The following is a 22786-nucleotide window of genomic DNA, read 5'->3' as shown; positions in this document are numbered from 1 at the left end:
ACTGTTTATCCTTTTAAGAACATAATATAAAGCAAGCTCTACCCCACCACTGGAATAGACAGATGCTAAGATTCTAAGACGTTAGAAGCAAAATAAGAAAAACACAGGACCTGATTTTTCTTCTCAAGGCTCAAACCAAAAAAAAATTAAAACTCACCTACAATCCGCTGTCCATCCTCTGTTCTTAGCCGAACTATCTGCATTTTCACGTTTGTGCCACTGACAGATGCGAGAACACCCTCGACTTTTGTCCAGACACTCAGTACTGAGCCACATAATACATAGTATGTGCGGCAACGAAGACCTATTTCACAAACTAATCCCAAACTTGCTTTTTTGCAATTGCCACGCCTAGGATAGATAATAAGGAAAAAAATGTATATGTGCGTGCACACACGCGCACACGCACACGCGCACACACACACACACAAGGCCCACAAGGTCTACCCTAATTTCAAATGGAAAACGGCCTACCGTCATTTACCTTTACTGATAAAGTTTGTAGACTGCAGTCCTTCTGACATTGGATTATCCTGTCCAACTTAAGGTATCACTACTGATTTTAAAATTAGTTATTTCTTGGGCCTGACTCCCTTATAAAAGGGCTGATTTATTGGTCTTGATATCCATTTAAGCATTTGTCATTTTAATATCCATTAGTTTACTGTATTAATGTCAGTTTATAAAATAATCCTGCCAGTTATTTCCATAGTATTAAACTACCAATATACAGTTCTAAATCAGGTAAGTGGAAAAGCCCTCAGCAAATAAACAAAAGCAAATTTATCTACCTACATGTGTCTAAATAAAAACCTAGCTAAAATTCATCTATATCCTGTATCCCTTTTCAAAAAGTGGGCCAGATACTCCATTTTCAATGCCCTGAAATGAACATAATGACTTGAGAACACCTCTGGCTAGCCTAGTAGTACGCAGGATCAGCTCCAGGGCTCAACAACAAAGTTTCTAGTGCTGTTAACTATTTGAGGTACCTCTGTGGTTTCCTAGAAGTTCCCTAGCCTTAAAAATAAAACTGATTTGGGACACCAATAAAACTTTGGAGGAAGGAAAAAATAAAGGAAGGGAAGGAAGGAGAGGAGAAGGAAAAAGTCTCAACCCTAAGAATGATAGTTAAGTCCATGCTGGCAGACAACATTTGGTTGGAAGTAACAAAGCATCAGTGGGGAGACCTAAAACAGTGCATGGTCCAGAGGCTTCCAACAAGTACCTCTGCTTAAAGAAACAACACCGAGCAACTGATAATCTGCTTGTGTACTTATAGGGACAGATAGCTAAAGAATGAAGGGGTGTTTAAATCTTGATCATACTTTGGAATATATGGTGAGAAAAATGAAAACTAACCAATAAGCATGAGTACAAGTATCTGCAGATGAATTATACTGATCTAGCCAGTGGACCAGGGCATCGTCTGAGACTACCTGTGAAAATAAGACAAAAATTCCATTGAAAAGGTATTGTTTTAAACAAACTGGTTGCCTAATTTGGTCTCTAAAGCCAACTTAAAACCATCTTTATATAGAAAACATGGTCTTCACTACTGCTTGCATTTGAATTTTACCCATAAAGCTCTGCCATGAGGTTTTTCCCATGTAATGAATATTTCAAATAGTTAATTATAATTGTTTGCAAGTGAAAATGGCTAGGAATAATAGTAATATAAGGTAATACTAACAACAAAATAACATAGTAAAGTTAGGAAAAAGAGATATCACTGTTTTTCCAGAAATTATTGCAAAATATAAACACAGCAGTTCACAGTAAAACCAAGAGTTGGTGGGAAGGAATTTCAGTCTTGTACATCTTCCCTTTATTTAAAAAATTCTAATTTTTGTAGTTAGCACTATAGAAACTTCCTTTTCTGATAACATAAGCTGTTTCAAATAATCACCTTTAAGTTTCCTAACAGTTGATAACATTAAGACTGGGATATTAATTTAACAAGAGTTGATAAAACTTTTTCTGAAACAATTTTCCAGTAATCAAATAGGAAAAATTGACAATTTACATATAAACATAGTTGCAATATATTATTATAAAACAAGTATTTATACATAACATCATGTACAAATGGAAAAATACCTTCTTATATTTCTTTTTTAGATCAGCATAAATTTCTAATTTGAGCTGTTTCCCAGTATTTGGTCTATAAACTAAGAAAAGCTTCTTTTTAGGATTCACTTCTTTAACTAAGATGGCAGTTTTCTTGTTGTTTCTTATCTATTAAAAATAAATAAATAGGTGAGAAAATATAAAGATTCAATACTGCACACTTTAAGACATGCTTGCTTTTTGCACCATCACATCACGATCAAAGCCAAATGAGTTTGTAAATACAAAACTGTGTGAAAGGAATAACACCTGCTGTGTAACCGACTTGAACAAGGCCTCACCAAAGTGAAGGCTAATGGACCTTATCTCTGAGGCAAGACAATCTTTAGAAAATTGTGTTGAGTAATAAGATTTAAAGCACGATGTCCAGTGGAGACAATTTTGCTTCCTCTAGTCCAGGAAACTGGACTCGCAGCCTCAACAGGGTCAGAGGTATGTGAGGTAAGAATCTAGGTAGTGGGCAGGAAGGGTCTTCACAGGAAATAATTTTACCTCTACTGTATGTTACTCTCCTTCAAGTTACGATGAAATATATAACCTTCAAGATAATGCCTTTTGATCACCCCCAGTCCTCTGAATTCATCTACTCCATCAGTGCTACAACCTATTCCTATGGTTGTGTGACGGTAAAATATCACATGAAATATCACAAATTCATCTGTAAACAGTAACACTGTAACAGGAGAAAGCCAAATGCTGAACAAATAATACATAAATATGATGCAGAAGTGGAAGAAAACGATGCATTAGACAAACGATGGAACTTGTTTTATTTTAAAAATTTTTTAAAAGTTGGACTTTATGAGAGGAACCCTGAGATTTGTAAAAAGCCCCATTTAACGCAAGGAAAAATAAGATTGGGAAAATTAGTATTTCTTTTGAAGAATGGTGAACAATTTCAAAGCAACAGTCTCCGGAGCAAAACTGAAGGAAAAAGAAAAGTTTCAAAGGTATTTTCCCAGCTCCTCTACAAAATAAATCATTTGCTAAGCTACTACCTTTTTTAAATTTTATTTTATTTTTGCGGTACGTGGGCCTCTCACTGACGTGCCCTCTCCCGTTGCGGAGCACAGGCTCCGGACGTGCAGGCTCAGTGGCCATGGCTCACGGGTCCAGCTGCTCCGCAGCATGTGGGATCTTCCCGGACCGGGGCACCAACCCGTGTCCCCTGCATCGGCAGGCGGACTCTCAACCACTGCGCCACCAGGGAAGCCCTACTACCTTTTTATATTAAGATAATTCTTACGCTGATAAAAGGACCTAATACTTTACTTTTCTCTTCATTGATACTAAAGATCCTTCGTCTTTTACTTGTTCAAATGATTTGAAACATTGTTTATATAATTACTGCAAAGTCTATGAAACAAAAGTTAAGTGAAAAATACATATAAAATTTTGTACCAGCTGATGTGAAATTCTCTAGCTAACTATACTTTAAGGCAGTGTTTAAAGCACATAGCAGTGTGATCTATCTTGACAGTGTCAGGTTAATTCACTGTAACTATAAAATAAATCATCACACTACAGTGGAATTAAAAGTGATTCTGACATGGCTTTCCTAATGTCAACACACGGTAAACACACTGCAAGTTGAAACTGCTTGCTGCTGAGGCGGCTCAATGAAGGAGCCTACAGCTTCTTGGAAGGATGTCTCTTCCAAGGTCCTCACTCTTCACAACCAGCTGCCTGTGGCCGTGCAGCAGAGAGTAACAAAGGACAACGCTACCACATCCTTTCACGCAAGGGAAACTGGTGGGGATCAGCATTTTCATCAAAACCTACCAGTGCCTCAATTTGGCAATAATTTCAAGTGAAAAAAATATAACCAGGCTTCCCTGGTGGCGCAGTGGTTGAGGGTCCGCCTGCCGATGCAGGGGACACGGGTTCATGACCCGGTCCGGGAAGATCCCACATGCCGCGGAGCGGCTGCGCCCATAAGCCATGGCCACTGGGCCTGTGCGTCCAGAGCCTGTGCTCCGCAACGGGAGAGCCCACGGCGGTGGGAGGCCCACGTACCACAAAAATAAATAAATAAAATAACCAATATCCTATAGTGACCAATCAAAATCCCATCCAAGGTCTCGAGAGAAATCTGAATAAAATCTAGTGAACTGTATCAGTATCTTGGTTGTGATATTATACTATAGGTTTGTAAAATGTTACCATTGGGAAAACTGGTGTAAAAGGAATTTCTCTGTATTATTTCTTATAACCTCATGAGAATCTACAATAATCTCAATAAGATTTTCAAACACACATACACACACATACATGCACAACTAGGAGCCAGATCCAGTTTGAGAGCTTTGCTATTGAATCAGAGACCAGTAAACCAGGTTTATGGACCAAATGGCTTGAGGCTCCTAAGCTTAAGAATAGTTTAAGGAAGGAACGGAGAAAGTTTCTTAGGAAGGAAAAAAATCCATGCTGTTGAACCTAGGGTCAGGACAGGAATAAAGACCCAGACGTAGAGAATAGACTTGAGGACACAGGGATGGGATACGGTAAGCCAGGACCAAGTGAGAGAGTAGCACTGACATATATACATTACCAAATGTAAAATACATAGCTAGTGGGAAGCAGCTGCATAGCACAGGGAGATCAGCTCGGTGCTTTGTGAGCACCTAGAGGGGTGGGATAGGGAGGGTGGGAGGGAGGCACAAGAGGGAGGGGATGTGGGGATATACGTATACATATAGCTGATTCATCTTGTTATACAGCAGAAACTAAACAACATTGTAAAGCAATGTTGTAAAGCATTGTATACTCCAATAAAGATGTTTAAAAAAAAAAAAAGGAGAAGGCAGCAACTTAAACTCAGCCAAATCTGCTTGTTATCTTTCCCCTCAATCCTGATATGTCCTTTTACTTGTTCAGTTTTACCCATCCCACCCTAGCTAGAAACCTCAAGATAATACTAGAAGCCAAGAACAAAGCTGGGGGGAAAATCATTTTTCAGACTTTTAAGAACTAAACTTTTTCTCCTCCAGGATCTTCAAAAGAGTTTATCCTCTCATTCACACATAGAAAGAAGTAAGTGATCTTAAGATCCAGTGATGCCATTTCTCTGAATCTACTCTAGAGATACACTCACACAGGTACATAAAGAAGCATGTCCTTTGTAAGAGAAAAAATGGAAACAACCTAAAAGTCAATTAATACGACACAGGCTAAATAAACCATGGTATATTCATAACACAGAATACCATGCAACAGCCACAATGAATGAAGTAGTCCTATAAGTATCAATACAGAAAGCACTCCAAGACTGATTGTTTAGTGAGAAAGGCAATTTAAAGAATGATCGATACTGTATCATAGAATTGGTGTAAAAAAAATAACCAACAACAAATCAACCATCTAAAACAGTAAATTGTTTCCTATGGCTATGATACATATGCATTAAATGCACAGAAAATGGTCTGGGAGAATAGACACAAAACTGGTAACGGTGGCTACCTCTGGGAAGGTGGGAAGGGACCGTGGCTGGGAATGATGGTCAAAAAATTTAGTGCTATCTGTATTTAAATTTTTTCACAAGTGTAATAATGCATTCATGGGTACATAATTCAATTAAAGAATTTAAGAAAAAAAAATCCACAAAGAATAGTCAGCAGAGACCACATATTCTCTGCAAAACCTAAAATACTACCTGACCCCTGACATAAAAAATTTAGGGATTCCTGCTCTAGAGAGCTTATTTATGGTTTCACTCTGCCTGTGGCATCATCATATTTGGTCTCCTTTACGCAGTTCTTGAACCAGGTCTTCATTTACAGTTGGTCACTCCATAAAGGGCTTGGCCAAAAAGTTCGTTCGGGTTTTTGGTACCATCTTACTGAAAAACCCCAACGAACTTTTTGGCCAACCCAATATTTGCAAATAAAAAGTAAAATGTGCTACACACATACAAAGCAATATTAGTCACAAAAAGAAAGGAAGTTATGACACATTCTACAACATGGACGAACCTTGAAAACATTATGCCGAGTGAAAGAAGCCAGACACAACTGTCACATACTGCACGATTCCACTTATATGAGGTACCAAGATACGCAAACTCATAGACAAAAAATAGATCAAAGGTTATCAGGCCAGGGGAAAGCTACTGTTTAATGGTGATGTTGGCACAACATTGTGAATATAATTAATGACACTAAATCATACACTTTAAAATGGATAAAATGGCAAACTTTGTTATATATTTTACCATAATTTTAAAAAGTTAACAAAACGTAGAGAACTTCCCTGGTGGCGCAGTGGTTAAGAATCTGCCTGCCAATGCAGGGACACAGGTTCAAGCCCTGGTCTGGGAAGATCCCACATGCCGCAGAGCAACTAAGCCCGTGCGCCACAACTACTGAGCCTGCACTCTAGAGCCCGTGAGCCACAACAACTGAAGCCTACATGCTGCAACTACTGAAGCCCACGCGCCTAGCGCCCGTGCTGTGCAACAAGAGAAGCCACCGCAATGAGAAGCCCGCGCACCGCAACAAAGAGTAGCCCCTGCTCGCCTCAACTAAAGAAAGCCCACGCCCAGCAATGAAGCCCCAACGCAGCCCAAAATAAAAATAATTAAAAAAAAATTTTTTTGACAGCAACTCTATCTCAAAAGAATAAGTAGCAGCATCTTTAAGATATCCAAGAAAAGAAAACGTGAACTAAAGATTTCATGTCTGGGCTTCCCTGGTGGCGCAGTGGTTGGGAGTCTGCCTGCCGATGCAGGGGGGACGTGGGTTCGTGCCCCGGTCCAGGAGGATCCCGCATGCCGCGGGGCGGCTGTGCCCGTGAGCCATGGCCGCTGAGCCTGCGCGTCTGGAGCCTGTGCTCCGCAACAGGAGAGGCCACAACAGTGAGAGGCCCGCGTACCGCAAAAAAAAAAAGCTTTCATGTCTGGTAAAATTTGTCTTTCAAGTACAAAGGCACAAACTTACCAGCACGTAAGAATTCAGGGAGTAATGTTTCCATAAGCCCTTCCTGAATCTACTACATAATGGGCTTCAGACAAAATAACTAGAGAGATATTAACCTAAGGACTAGTGAGTGAGTGGTGAGCTTTAATTATAAATTAATTACCTGTAGAACTAAGATTAATTAAGGGTTAAAAGAAGAGTATAGGGCTTCCCTGGTGGTGCAGTGGTTGAGAGTCCGCCTGCTGATGCAGGGGACACGGGTTCGTGCCCCGGTCCAGGAAGATCCCACATGCCGCAGAGCGGCTAGGCCCGTGAGCCATGGCCCCTGAGCCTGTGCGTCCGGAACCTGTGCTCCGCAACGGGAGAGGCCACAACAGTGAGATGCCCGCGTACCAAAAAAAAAAAAAGAAGAAGAGTATACTATATAATTGCCATATGTTGACGTGCAGAAACAGTATAACTATTTTTTAAATAGCATAAAGTAAGCTTATGCAAAAAAAGTTATTACAACAAAAATATTTTCAAAATACTGGGGCATAGTATCCATGATATTTTATCATCCTGTGTGCCCTGAAGAACAGGGATTATTAGTGTGGAAGAAAGAAGACCAAAATTTCAGAGAAAGGTCTTCCCTGGTGGCGCAGTGGTTAAGAATCCATCTGCCAATGCAGAGGACGCAGGTTCAGCCCTGGTCTGGAAAGATCCCACATGTGGCGGAGCAATTAAGCCCGTCTGCCACAACTACTGAGCCTGTGCTCTAGAGCCCGCGTGCCACAACTACTGAGACCACGTGCCACAACTACTGAAGCCCGCGCACCTAGAGCTCATGCCTCTCAACAAGAGAAGCCACCACAACGAGAAGCCCGCGCACCACAGAGTAGGCCCCAGTCGCTGCAACTAAAGAAAGCCCGCGCACAGCAATGAAGACCTAACACAGCCAAAAATAAAATAAATTAAAAAAAAAAATCAGAGAAGAGATAAGATTAAAATTCCACATTTTTTGTTTGTTTGTTTTTTGTGGTACGTGGGCCTCTCACTGTTGTGGCCTCTCCCGTTGCGGAGCACAGGCTCCAGAAGCACAGGCTCAGCGGCCATGGCTCACGGGCCCAGCTGCTCCGCGGCATATGGGATCTTCCCGGACCGGGGCACGAACCCGTGTCCCCTGCATGAGCAGGCGGACTCTCAACCACTGCGCCACCAGGGAAGCCCCAAAATTCCATAGTTTTGATCAGGACAAATAAATATGCATTCATTTGTGTGTATATATGTATATGTCTAAATGTAAACACGTACACACACGTGCACACACACACATACACACTCACACATCCTCTCTCCTTAGCTCTGTCCACAGGCAAATACTAAACCAATGAATGTAGTTACACTAATAACTGAAAACTGAATCTTGAAGACATAAAGCATTATTATGACTAAAGAAGGTCACTCACTAAATTATGGAAAAAAAGGGTTCAATTTACTAATAATATGTAAACATTTTTTTTTTTGCCCACACCACGCAGTATGCAGGATCTTAATTCCCTGACCAGGGATCAAACCTGTGCCCCCTGCAGTGGAAGTGTGGAATAGTAACCACTGGACCACCAGGGAATTCCCCAATAAGTAATAATTTAAAACTAGCATTTAATAATACTCCTCAAAACGTATTAAATAAAAATATATCACAATTACAGTGATAAATTATCAAAACACAGAAAGCTAAATACAATTGGAAAATCAGCACAAAGCGAACAGGTAATTACAATGCTGGCAATGAAAACACATTACACATCTTAACAACTAACATTTAAGGGAAACAAGCCTTACTTGCAATGACAAATAAAAGCCATCATCTGGTCCTGTCAACTCAGCCCAAATCTTGGTAGCTTCCTCCCAGGACATTCCCCTCTCTACACTTATCTGTAAAAAAAATAATAATAAAATTTAAATTAAACTCACTTCGGAGAATGCTTACCAGAAAATGATATTATACTTGAATGTGCACGTTTTCTAAACTTACCGTGTATAATTCTACATGGCCAGAGGTTGAATATCCTGGAGTCAGAAACTTCTTAACATCACTTTTCCTCACTTTTTCATCTCCAGAACCAAGATCTTGAACAAGAAAAAGCAACATATAAGTATAAAAAAAATTTTTCATCAATAATACATATGACAGGCTTCCCTGGTGGCGCAGTGGTTAAGAATCCGCCTGCCAATGCAGGGGACACGGGTTCGAGCCCTGGTCGGGGAAGATCCCACATGCCGCAAAGCAACTAGGCCCATGCGCCACAACTACTGAGCCTGTGCTCTAGAGCTCGCGTGCCACAACTACTGAAGCCCGTGCACCTAGAGCTCATGCTCTGCAACAAGAGAAGCCACGGCAACAAGAAGCCCAGGCACCACAACGAAGAGTATCTCCCGCTTACTGCAACTACAGAAACCCCATGTGCAGCAAAGAAAACCCAATGCAGCCAAAAATAAAATTAATTAATTAATTAAAAAGAAAGAAAAAAAGAATACATAAGATGTTTTAAAAATTTCCCAACTTACCTAAGATTCCCATATCATATCTTCCATTTTTTTTGGCATTTTGAACAACTGCAGTAAGTGTGTCTGCAAAATACTGAAATAACGCATTCTGCTGATGCACCTCCATGCCCAAAATTCTATTTAAGAATTTTCCTATGTTGTTATAATCTGCAATGACAAGATTGTATGAAAGATTTAATGCATTCAAATGGCAATTTAAAAAATTTATTCATCTCAGCCTAGTAAGAGTCTCACTTTCTTCTCTAAGACTTCCCTCACAACTCCTGTACCGTTCCCAGAACAGGGCTATACTTCGACCGCTTCTACCTCTAGCAATTAGCACGACTATACTACATGCTCAGAAGATGTTTGCCAAATTGAATTTTTGCATCTTCAGCTTCGCTTACTGAAGGTATGAATATAATTTAGCACAACAGAATGTTAGTTTTCCAACATTAAGTCTTAACCCATAAAGTTTAAGTGCTGTTAAGTCAGTGAAGCTCAACTTTGGCTGCACAAGTAAGAATGCCCAGGAGCTTCTGGAAAATTACCGACGTCTGAGCTCCTGCCCTGGCTTCAGTACTTTTTTAAAAACTCAACAGCTGATCATATACGCAACCTGGTTTGAGAACTGCTGCTATGTAGAGAATAGAGATTTAATTTCTTGAATAACCATAGTTATTCATAGCAAAAACCACCCAGAATGCTCTGTGAGCACTCAGTAATGAGGGATTGAGACCTAGAGACTTGAAGCTTCCCCTTCAACTTGACGAAAGCATAAACAACAAAATGGGCTATAATGATACAGCAACAGTTATGAACATACATACAAAAGTCATACCATTACCTTTATCTAGAGTAAGAATTCCTGAACGATCTTCTACATTTATCAGGCCAACTCCTATCAGTCCTTGTCGAACATCTGTAATAAAACAAATTTATAAAAAACCTTATAGCCCAGGGCTTCCCTGGTGGCGCAGTGGTTAAGAATCCGCCTGCCAATGCAGGGGACACGGGTTAGAGCCCTGGTCCGGGAAGATCCCACATGCCGTGGAACAACTAGGCTCGTGCGCCACAACTACTGAGCCTGTGCTCTAGAGCCCGCGAACCACAACTACTGGAGCCCGCACGCCTAGAGCCCATGCTCCACAACAAGAGAAGCCACTGCACCACTGCAGTGAGAAACCCACTCGCCACAACTAGAGAAAGCCTGCAAACAGCAACGAAGACCCAATACAGCCAAAAATAAAAATAAATTAAAACAAACAAAAAATAAACCTTATAGCCCAAATAACTCAATGAGCTGTTAACTGACTAATCAAATTAGATCAAGCTCTAGCATATAAGACACAGTCTATGTATCTTCCATAGTTCCTATTAGCTGAATTAAATGGAACCCACAGCCCCTAAAGATCTTTAAAATCCTAGAATACTCAAACCTCACATTATATTTTATTATTTCACTAAAATGTCGTATCTTTTCAACAACAACCCTTGGCAGTGGAGATCCTTGGCTACAAAGCTGTCACCCACAGAATCTAAACAACTTCGAACATACAGCAGGATACTGATTAAATAATTTATATAAGGAAATAATCATGCTTCCTTTCCAAACGTTACCTATCAGTACTGACAAGGCGATGCAGAAGATAAGCAACGTGTATAACTGTCAACATGTTCTGAATTACGTTACTAAGAGGACAGTTTATAAAACTTTTAAAAAGTATTTGTGTCCAGGATCTAACCCAGACTTACAGTAAAAAGGGTTTAAGAAAGAGAAAAGGATCAACAGGAAGCATAATTATATCCTATTTACACATTTATTTAATCAGCTAGACTGCTACATGCTCAAAATGTGTAGATTCTGCAGAAGATGACAACTCTGTAGCCAAAGAGCTCCAATGCAAAAAATCCTCATTTTGGGAATCCATCCTATGGGAGGAAATTCCTGAATAGAAGGATAGCTGCTATAATTCCAGCACTGTTTGTGATGCAAAAAAATGAAAGCCACTTGAACATCAACAAGGGAAAAACTGTTACATAAGCTAGATGTAGAATATTACACAACTGTTAAAATACGTGTTAGTACTATAGCTATTGATTTGTAAGGGATGCCTGTGATGTACCAAGTGAGAAAAGTACGTTGCAAGTAATATTAACATGTTTTTTTTTTAAAAAGCTCTGTGTTTAGACAAATGGATAAAGGTGTGTTAAGGCTGCCCCTGTTCAGACTGTCAACATTTGTTAACCTCAGCAGGTGAGACTGGTAGGTAGCAGGTAGTTAAGGAGAGGGTATGGGCTCCTCATTATTCACTTTTAGATTGTTTTCATCACTTATAATGAATAAAAAACATGTAATTTTTTAGAATTAGAAATAAATTGGGGAGTTGTTTTTGACAATCCCTCCAATGACCAAACAAAAAGAAAATAAGAGGGAATGAAAGGGAAAGGGAGAAAAAGAACAGGGCCAAGACTTTATTGGTTTTTTGTTTTGTTAAATGCCATCAGTGATTATAAGCACCCCTGCCAGCTATGTCAATATGGACTGTTACCAACACTAAACATGGGTTCAATTGGAAAGGACTTCCTAGTAAAAAATGCTAACTCTATAAGGATAATATTTCAAATACCTTACATCTGTTTATTTTCCAAAATATTTTCAGTTTGCTGAACTACTGAAATCACCCAGACTACTAATATTAATGGGGTAAAATCTATTCAGATTTGCAAGATACATCTAAGAATTTCTATAGCACTACTTAGGACTTTTTTTTAAATATAAAAATTTCTAAATACACACAAATGTAAAGAGAATATTCTACGGACCACAGGTACCCAGCACCCAGTTTTAACAACAGTTAATACACGGCCAGTTTTATCTGTACCTCCACTAGCCCCCACAGATTATTTACCTAGGTACTTTAAATTTTAAAAGCTATTTGGCATAGTCATGTTCAAATTAATCTAACAAAACCATTTTTCCTCTAGTAATCTAGTATTAAACAACATGCAACGAACTCTATCAACAGTAAAAACACGTCACCTGAATGAAAATTTAATAAATCTACTGCTTATTATAAGACATCAATTTAGGTGTCTGTTAACTATCAATTTCTAAATTTTATACATTTTATGTCCAAAGAAAACTAAAAACAACAGCACATGTTAGAATGAGTTTTGTACCTTCTTGTCAGTACTCATTTTCCTTTGTTATGATTATTTTTAAAAGTTACCTTTAAAGAATTCTCCAGGATAGTCTGGAGGTGGTGATACCATAGGAGAATCTAGGTTTACAATGGATTTCATGACAATTTCTAAAGCATTTCTTCCATACTGCAATAAAAACCAAATAAATTTAACAAGTTTCAGCATTTGGATACTCTTCAACCACATGACCAAGTGAATGCTATAAAAACTATTATTGTACCAAAGAGTCAAAAATAGCAGGACTCAATTATTTTTATATATATTTTACACTGCCTAGTGCCTCATTCACACCTTTGTACACAGCAGGCATTCCACAAATAAACAACTTTCTTTACTTCTGGGAACTCACACTTCATTCATCCACAAGTATTTATTATAATCTTATTTTCCAATAGGAATGAGAAGATGATTATATTGCACAGTTGATCACCAAAGATCTAACTGCCACGTGTCTTATAGGACTAGCCATGACTTTATAGCAAAACCATAAGAGGAGACAGCTTTAAGTTTTAAACAGCAACCACTTTCCCTTTCTGTTCCTTACAGACACCATACACTGCAATCATTTTTCACAGATAGTGAAAGCTGAAATGTACCTTATTATCAAAGTTGAACCTACTCAGATCTCTGGATTCTGTTGCTCTTCTGTCTCCATGTGTAAGCGCACCCTATCCAAACATAAAATCTCCAATCAAGGCACAGAAGACAGGTTAACATATATCATCTTTTACACACATCTATATAACTCAAAAACTTACCAAACTCTCAAGTCTTTTAGCAACAATAGATGCAAATCTTTGTTCTCCTGCCAATTCAGAAATCAGAAAGACGTATTCCGGAGCAGTAACTTGGTTTGATCTATGAGTTCGTCCTGTAATGACAAAAAAAAAAAAAAAAAAATTCGCTGATTGTGCTCTCTAGATACTAATATTCTGAGACCTATTCCCAGCACTTAACAGTAAGCTGGTATCCAGAAATCTTTAAATCAGAAGAAAAATTAAAGAATGTAACAATTACCCTAACTCCCCAAAAGGCACAAAATCAAAAACGCCAACTTGAACAACATCTGTATTCAGAACCTTACTCCCACTTATGGGGGAGCAGAAACTCCATAAAATTATGAAATGATAAACACATTACTGGTGCTACCCCAGTTTAGTTGACCACAATGTTGCTGATGCACAGCTGCTCTGGATTCTCCCAAAATTGTTGTTGTTGTTGTTTTAAAATCACCAGGTCACAGGGACATGAAGATGGAAGGGAAGGGAGGAGCAATGTGCCCTCAATGAAGCTACTGGGGGTTGAAAAAGACATCAAGTGGCAGCTGCTCTGACATGGATAACACCCTTGGAGATCTACAATGAAGATACTCCTGAGGAGCCCCATTCTTGAATATAATGCCAGAAAGCCCTACCATAGGTCTTTTACAGCTTTTAAAACAGCCAAGAAATAAATTCATGATGCCCTCTATATTTTAAGGTATATGCAATACACAAACATCTCCAAAACCTACATATGTGTCAAGTTTAGTATATCTAGCATTAAAATATTTCCCCAGTAATTCCTGGCTATGAAGTGAAACTCAGTGTAGGAGCTTACCAAACTGCTGAATTGCTCTATCAGCACTCCATGGTAATTCCAGGGTCATATGAACTCTTCGCCTTTGATTTTTAGCTCTCCTATCTGCTTGTAATGAAATACCTGAGCTGGCAGCTTCTGAGATGATAGCAATATTCTGTATCAAATGTAAGGAAAAAAGAACAAAAGATCACTTCTGCACAAAGAGAGGTGGGGAAACATCCACCAATACGTATTCTCCTTTACTTCCTAACTCTCAGTTTTAGCTGTACATGGTTACAAGGACACCCAGAATCAAGATTACATTTCCCAGTCTCCCTTACAGCTAAGTGTGGGCACACTCCAGCCAGTAGGTCACCTGAACAACGTCCAGGAAATGTCCCTAATCAAAGATATGCCCTTCCCCTCCTCTTTTTTTCTCTCTGCTGGCTGAAATGTAGAGGTGTGATGACTGAACCTGAAATATGGAGGTAACTAGGAAATGGAAGGCTGCATATTAAAGGAACAAGACAGAAGAGACCTAGACTTCAAGGGGTCATACCAGTCCTGGTCCACCTACTCAAACTTGTACATGAGAGAAATGAACTTCCACTTTAAGCGAATATGATTTTGGATTTTCTGTCACTTAACAGCCAAATCTGATCCCAACTAATACAATTTCTAACGCACACGGGCCTAAATTACTAACGAAACAAGTACTTAAAATAACTGATAATACCTCTACCTATAATCTTTAAAATATGTAACATGAGCTTTTAAATACATTTAAAAGACAACTTTGATAATGGTAATAGCTACTGTCTATTTTCTAGTTGCAGAGGCAAAAAAATTTTGAAATACAAAGCAAAATGTGGATGAAGAGATAAGATTTTATTCTACCCCCTTTAGATTAAGGAAGGAGGTTGAAGTGGTGCTCCTATTTTTTAGCAAAACGCTTATAGCAATTCCGACTAGATGGAGGAAGAACTGATCTGAGAATCTGAAAATTGATGAAGTTTACTTAACAATAAGAGCATACAGAAAGGGCCTCTGAAGGTGACCACGACCTCTGCAGTGGTCAGTTACGCAAGTGTAATCTACAACCATTCAGAGTAAATCGTCTCAATAGGACATGGCAGAGCAAGACAATAAACAGCAAGATCAAAGGATCCCAGTAACCGGGGCATGTGCTTAAATATATTTCTAGACTCAAGATTACACTGACACTAGGGTGTAGCATTAGGTGTAGTGCCACTAAGATGACCTGAGAGAACACAATATTCTGATTAAAGACTTCAAAGGCCTCCAAAGATATCAAGAGCTACATCTAATTCTATGCACAAAACACCACATTCGATTTATAAGAAAATAATGAAAACGTGTAAAATGTTCAGTGATTATGTGTACTTACTTAAAAAAATAGAGTAAGAACATTCAAAAGACATGATTTATATTAAAAGAAAAAAACCTAAAGATTAATCCAAATGTATGGGCATTATTCTTTTCGCCAAAAAGCATCCCAGAAAAACATACCTTATCTCCATCCATAAATCTTTGTTTTTCCGTGATATTTAGTATTTCCACAGGGACATCAAGTTCAGATCTTGACTCATAAGATATACTTCCATCATCATTGCTTACAACCCTCCCCTTGCGGCCAGTCATCTGCAAAGCCAAACAGCGTCACTTACAATTAATGTAGCTGACTACGGTGCATGAAGCTCAGGGCTCCCAACATAGAAACTCGGTGGGAGGTGAAAGGGATAATGAAACCAGCATGTACTGTGCAACCTGTCCTGCATCAGGCACTGGGGGAGAGAGAACATTGCAACACAGTGCCTGGTTCTGAAAAGTTCAAATTCCAGGGGAGAAAACAGACATGCGGCAATGATAACAAAGACTGCATGACAGGTGCAATAACAGAGATCCGTGTCTTGGGGCAGATACTCAAGATAATAGGGGCAGGAATTTACTTGCTCTAGGATGACAACTAGAGTAGAGCAAGGGTTCTAAGATCTAATAGAGGATATTAGATAATTATATGATGATACCAAATATATCACTTATTCTAAAGGGTTTGGAAGTGGCAAAAAATTACCTAGAAGAGACACAGCCCTGATCAAGTCATATTTACCTCAGCAACATTCTCAGGGCCACCAAGTTCATCAATAAGTTCATCCAGGGTATTAGGAGGGAGGTCTTCAGCTAATTTTTCTAGTTTATCAAGTAGGTCTTTCTTCATCTGCTGGGCCCTTTCCACGGCATCCTGACTTGTTATAAGGCTATTGCTGCTGTTGGTGTTACTGTTAGCTAGATGAAGTACATTTGTTAAAAATCAGTACAAAGTTTAAATATTTGTTTTGTTTAAAAGTACATTTCACAGACAAAGCAAGCTTCCACATGGATACCTGGTGCACTGTTAGGAGCAGGTGAAATTACTGGTGTAGAAGAAAAACTAGGTCGTTTTGATCCAAGACCTGATGCTAATAAGGCACTTTGAATAGAATCTGGATCTATACTTCTCTTTTTTTTTTTATCTTTGTTTTTCTTGTGGTCCTTTCTGATTAACCAGGGATCTGAAAATTAAGGAAAGACACGTATCAAATCATTTGTTAACACAAGTACAGAATTTCCAAAGGAAACAACCGTTGAGTTTTTTTGTATTGTTGAGCGACAACTTGTAAACCACCACCAACTTCAGAGGTCCAGTACACCCATACACCATGAGGTAAATTCCATGGTTTGAGGTTATACTTAAGTGCACAAAATTGAGGTCATGATCTCACATAAATATGCTGACCCTCCAGAAGACAGACAAGCTTGGAGCTGCCACCAAGCAAAGATTAGAATCTGTGTGATGATTTCTATAGGAAAAAAAAGGTTTTAGTACAATACCCCATTTCAAATACACAGAAATAGGGACGTCCCTAGTGGTCCAGCGATTAAGAATCTGCCTTCCAATTACAGAGGATGCAGGTTTGATCCCTGGTCAGGGAACTAAGATCCCACATACCACAGGGCAACTAAGCTCGTGTGCCGCAACTAGAGCCCATGTGCTCTGCAGCCTGCGTGCCACAACTAGAGAGAAGCCCGCACGCCGCGACAAAAGATCCCGCCTGTCGCAACTAAGACCCAACGCAGCCAAAAATAAATAAACAAATACACAGAAATAACTATCCTTTAGCTTACATTTAATAGATTCATGAACTCACCATCTTCATCATCCTCACTAGACTCATCTCTAAATGGGTTGAAATCATCGTCATCTCCAGAACTCATGTTTTTAGAGCTCTCGTAGTCACTTTCTTCATTATCGGAGGCATCAGATTCACTTCCACTATCATCAGAACTGCTACCAGTAAGGCCACCTATTTTTCTTGCTTTTTTGGATTCTCGAGTTATTTCTTCACCTATCCTCAAACCCCAAACAAGAGAGTCAGCCCAAACACACTGTTCTAAAGATCCAGGAAGCTACATTTAGTTCATGAGCTAATACACTTAGTTAACTCAAATGAGAAATGAAGAAAAACAGCATTTGTGTAAGTATATAAGAACAATTAAAAATTCATAAACAAGAGCTAGCCTTTTGGATTCCTATAAGAAATCAGGTTATATTCAATTATTCTTAAGAAGAAATCAGGTACATAAGTACAAATGCAAGACAGCCTTCAAGTGCACAAGTTTCAAAATAAACATCTCAAGACAACAGAGATGAAACAGAATCTCTGGCATTGTCACAATTTGTGTATCAGGTTGAGAGAAGAGGCCTAATAATTACAGATTTATAAAATATGCAAATACTTTATGGAATACTAAAAAAACTAATCTATAAAACTACATTTTTAAAAGTCAAACAAGGTGCTGATCTGAATTATCTTACTGAATATTCATAAAAGATATCTGGAATAAACCAACCAAAACTAAGCAGAACATTAAAATGTTCACATATTAATGATGGTGAGAACATAATTCAAAAAAGGGAAACATGACCATCTATCTATCTGACTACTCTGTTACTGACTCTAGGACTCAGCTTTACTTTTTGTGCCACTAAAATTAAAAAATACTGTCAATTATATTATAATAGCCAACCTACTTTCAGGCATATTAAAAACGTAAGGGAAAAAAAAGCATTTCTTAGAACCGATGAAAGGTTAGGTTAAAGTGTCAGGCACTGTGTTTAGAACACAGTATGATAGTCTTCACAATATGAGTTATTATCACCATTTTAGAGAAAGAGAGCCTGAGAAGTTACCTTCTGAAAGTCAGAGAGCTTACTTAGTAACCACCTAAACACAAACCCAAGTTTGTATTATTATAAGATGTCTAACAAACAAAGATGAGTGTATTCCTAATAATTAAATAATAAACTAACAAAAGTCTCTTTAAAGAAGACTATATAAACACACACTCACACACACACACACACACACACACACACACTCACACACACAGCATTGACAATAGAAAGGCCCGGATTTTGGTTCCCCATTTATCACCCAGTAGTTGTGCCAACCTGGGGATATCGCTTAACCATTTAGTCTTTCTGTGCCTTAGCTTCCTCTGTCTATAAAACTGAAAAAATATAACCTACTTTCATACGGATCCCTTGCAAGTTGAATGAGATCATGTGTGCGCAGTGCTCAATACAGTGCCTACTCAGCACCAGTCAAATCGTTAAAGCCCCAATTTAAAATGGGATTACTTGTGCATTCAAAAACTACATGAGCCAAGGGAATTCCCTGGTGGTCCAGTGGTTAGGACTCCGTGCTTTCATGGCCATGGCCCAAGGTTCAATCCCTGGTCAGGGAACTAAGATTCTGCAAGCCATGTGGTGCGGCCATAAAAAGAAAGGAAGGAAGGGAGGAAGGGAGGGAGGCAGGGAGGGAGGGAGAGAGGGAGGGAGGGAGGGAGGGAGGGAGGGAGGAAGAAAGAAAGACACTTCCTTAAAAAAAAAAAAAAACTACATGAGCCAATTCAAGGAAGGCAGTACATTCCCAAAATACAGCTTGCATCAAGATGCTCAAATTTATACTACTTCCAGCACCATTTAAAGAAAAGTACCCACCTTTCCGCTTCTTTATTTTATTTTCCTTACAAGGACTATCTCTTGGTGAGCTGTTGTTACTTGGAGCTGTCAAATCGATTCCTAGCAAACTATAAAGTTTTTTCCTGTCTGGAGCAGGGAAGTGTTTTTCAATGAGTGACTGCAACACTCCTCTGTTCGAAGAGAGAAAAAGTGACAGTTAGTGGCTCAGTATGCAAAATAGTTTATTATACATAAAATCTTACTGAATGTATTTGTTTAAAATAAGTATACTTTATTAGCAGCATTTCCAAATTGGATATCAAAAGTAGGTTAGCTCCACATAACTGTAAAGCTGTTAGGAACTCAGCACCAATGGTTCCTGATTCTTTTTCAGAACTGCTGCACAGAGGAAGACTCCATGAAGAAAAATTGCACAACAGTGACTCGAGTCAACAAGTGATTCAAAAGAGTTGGATTCTGAATGTAAAGGACTTTAACAATCCTTTAACCAATTTATTTCACATATATTTTCCATTTTCAGGTACATGCAAGAGTTACAAATAATAAAATCTATGTCTTACTAAAAAATACATTTGGGGCTTCCCTGGTGGCACAGTGGTTGGGAATCCGCCTGCCAATGCAGGGGACACAGGTTCGAGCCCTGGTCCGGGAGGATCCCACATGCTGCGGAGCAATGGAGCCCATGCACCACAACTGCTGAGCCTGCGCTCTAGAGCCCTCAAGCCAGCCACAACTACTGAACCCACGTGCCACAACTACTGAAGCCCACGTGCCTGGAGCCCGTGCTCTGCAGCGGGAGAGGCTGCCGCAATGTGAGGCCCGTGCGCTGCAGCGAGGAGTGGCCCCCATGCAGCAATGAAGACACACACAGCCAAGAAAAAATTTTAAAAATAAATAAAAATGAAATAAAATAAATTTTTAAAAAATAAAAAATGAAAAGTACATTTTATTCAATCTTACAAAATACTGATAATCCAGCTCAAATGAATTTTAATATTCTAGGCCAAGACTGTCCAACTGAAATACAGTGCAACCCAAGCATAATTTTTACACTTTCTAGTAGCTACATTAAAAAGTAGAAGAAAACTTGTGAAACTAACTTTAATATTTTATTTAACTTAACATATCGCTTTAAAATGTAATCAATGAAATGTTTTACATTATATTTCTTTAAGTCTTTGAAACCTGGTGTCTATTTCATACTTAAGGGTCATCTCAATTTGGAGTAGCCACTTCAACTCTTAATAGCTCCCTGTAACTAGTGCCTATCATTTCAGAGGCAATACTAGGCAGGCAAGCACAGGAAAGATACAGATTAGCAGGTGCATGTTTTGCTTTTAAAAGTAGTTTTAAGTTATATCTATCTTAAAATGAGCCACTTGAATGTGTCCCCTAAGGCAAAAGATAGCATGGCAGCAAAAGTTATTTTGTTAATTTTGCTACCAGAGTTAGAACTGTCTGTCAGGCAAACAAACTGAAAAACAGTGTCTAAAAACATTTTTAAAATCTCTTTTGACTATCTCAGGATTATTTGCAATGTTTATATTAGAGCATACTAAACTAGGGCAAACTAAACTATACTGCTCCTTTGGATAATGGTAGTTTCCAATACACAAAGCCAAAACAAAACTGAGTATCTTAAACCAAGCTGTCAGATTTCCAAGATGTACAAAACAAACAAAAATCAAGCCCTTCAGTTAGTCCAAATACTGGACATAATATTGTCAAAATACTTAACATTTCAGCATTTCTATGTTTTTGTTTTCCAATAGACATGTTGTTAGGCATACACAGGACCATAAAAACTAAAATCAGAAAAACTTTAAAACGCAAAAATTTTGCCTCCAGGAAATGCCAACATTTAAACTAATCTAAGTAAAAACTCAAAACCATAAACATTACTTGGCAGTTGAAACGAAATCATTCAATTCTCCTCCACCCTCTTCCAAGGCTTCTAATGTTCTAGCTTCTCCCGTAGACTGCAGACCAATTACAACACACTGGAGGCAAAAAAGAATATTATTAATTATAAATAAAAATATCTACGTGGTTTCTTAAGACTTATTTTAAATATTTAGTTTAAAAAAAGATTTCAAACAAGAATTACCCATTACTGTATGTGTGTACCAATTTATTTATTCTACATATATTTGAGACATGCTACATGTAATACACTTATCTAGGAAACAGTATTACAACAGTGGACACTACTGAAGCCCCTGCCCCAGTTCTTTGTGCTTTAACTAAATATGTATTTACCAAAAAGGAAAACACCTTAATGTAATATATATATCCATGTGTTATCAGTTGTTACATCTATGGTTAGCCAAATTATAGTGATGTTTGTTTATACTTTTCTGAGCTATCCAAATTCTTTATAAACACGTATTGCTTTTATTATCTTAAAAATGCATTTTTTAAAGTCTTACTATGTTAATATTTTTTACAAGTACCCTTTAGAAAAAAAGGCTTTTTTAAGTAGAAAGGCTCAACACCCAAAAGACTAAAACACATAACCAAAGATGAACCTTACTTTTCCATTCTTGATTTCTTCTCGAGCTAGTTGAACAACCCTCTTAACTTTGGATGCTATGCACAAGTATTTGAAAAATCTCTGGTGAGCAGACCAGAACTGACCCCACATGGATTTTTTCATTCGTTGCTCAGCATCAATCAGATCTGCAGCTTGCTGAAACCGCTCTCTGGCGATGACCCACTGAAGGTGCACAATCAACATTTTAGATATTTCAATCTTTTGAGTGTGATTTTAAAATGACTAATTCAATCAAAATAAAGTGCAAGACACCATTTAACATGAACTCAACGAAGCATTTTCAGTAACTTGGGAATCTCTAAACAAATGTTTTTTAGGACGCTCACATAGAGCTGTCCCAAAATTCTTATTAACTAATGCAGTCATTTTAGGAAACAGTTACATTGTGATTTTAAAAACTATACAACCAAAATAAATGGCTATTTTTTATAAATTACTTTAACAAAGAGAAAATTGGGAAAATAAGGAACCAGTGATTTATCTGTTGTTTTATAGCAGAAATATACTCCTGTGAGCTGACAGGAGTATACTGGACAAAATATACTCCTGACTGGACAAAATTGGCTAACAGATACATTATCAGGTACATTAAAAGTACTAAGAGTTAATAAAAACATGCTCACCAGTTTGACTGCTTTGTTATACATTTTAACATAGCTCTGAGAAAGAAGAACTTCCTCAATTTTGAAGGTCACTCCAGTAAAGCTCAGCTGTCGAGCAATGTACATTCCTCTAAGCTTCATATCCATAGCAACTATTTCCATGGCACCAACACCTCTGAATAAAATTAAAACACACAGTAACTATCATTAAATATAGTAGAGCTTTAACATACATGGAAGAGAT

The 22786-nt window shown here is 38.4% G+C and overlaps 1 protein-coding gene across 1 annotated transcript in view; it reads right to left on the bottom strand.

Annotated features, from left to right (window-relative positions):
• Positions 1–22786, bottom strand: part of SBNO1 (strawberry notch homolog 1) — a 58186-nt gene that overhangs the window by 7923 nt on the left and 27477 nt on the right. Inside the window, exons 12-30 of the mRNA XM_082667917.1 lie at positions 22564–22717; positions 21920–22102; positions 21289–21386; positions 19405–19556; positions 17549–17746; positions 16745–16912; positions 16471–16646; positions 15870–16001; positions 14379–14514; positions 13538–13650; positions 13376–13447; positions 12806–12905; positions 10420–10494; positions 9594–9740; positions 9061–9155; positions 8868–8960; positions 2101–2238; positions 1363–1439; positions 158–351 (exon numbers count right to left, since the gene is read on the bottom strand). Of these exons, the coding sequence (XP_082524043.1) occupies positions 158–351; positions 1363–1439; positions 2101–2238; positions 8868–8960; positions 9061–9155; positions 9594–9740; positions 10420–10494; positions 12806–12905; positions 13376–13447; positions 13538–13650; positions 14379–14514; positions 15870–16001; positions 16471–16646; positions 16745–16912; positions 17549–17746; positions 19405–19556; positions 21289–21386; positions 21920–22102; positions 22564–22717 (2501 nt within the window). The remainder of the gene's footprint in view (positions 1–157; positions 352–1362; positions 1440–2100; positions 2239–8867; positions 8961–9060; positions 9156–9593; positions 9741–10419; positions 10495–12805; positions 12906–13375; positions 13448–13537; positions 13651–14378; positions 14515–15869; positions 16002–16470; positions 16647–16744; positions 16913–17548; positions 17747–19404; positions 19557–21288; positions 21387–21919; positions 22103–22563; positions 22718–22786) is intronic.

This window comes from Grampus griseus (genome assembly GCF_964374135.1).
Source record: "Grampus griseus genome assembly, chromosome: 12".
NCBI classification, from domain to species: Eukaryota; Metazoa; Chordata; class Mammalia; order Artiodactyla; family Delphinidae; genus Grampus; species Grampus griseus.
This window is presented reverse-complemented; position numbering and strand designations above follow the sequence as displayed.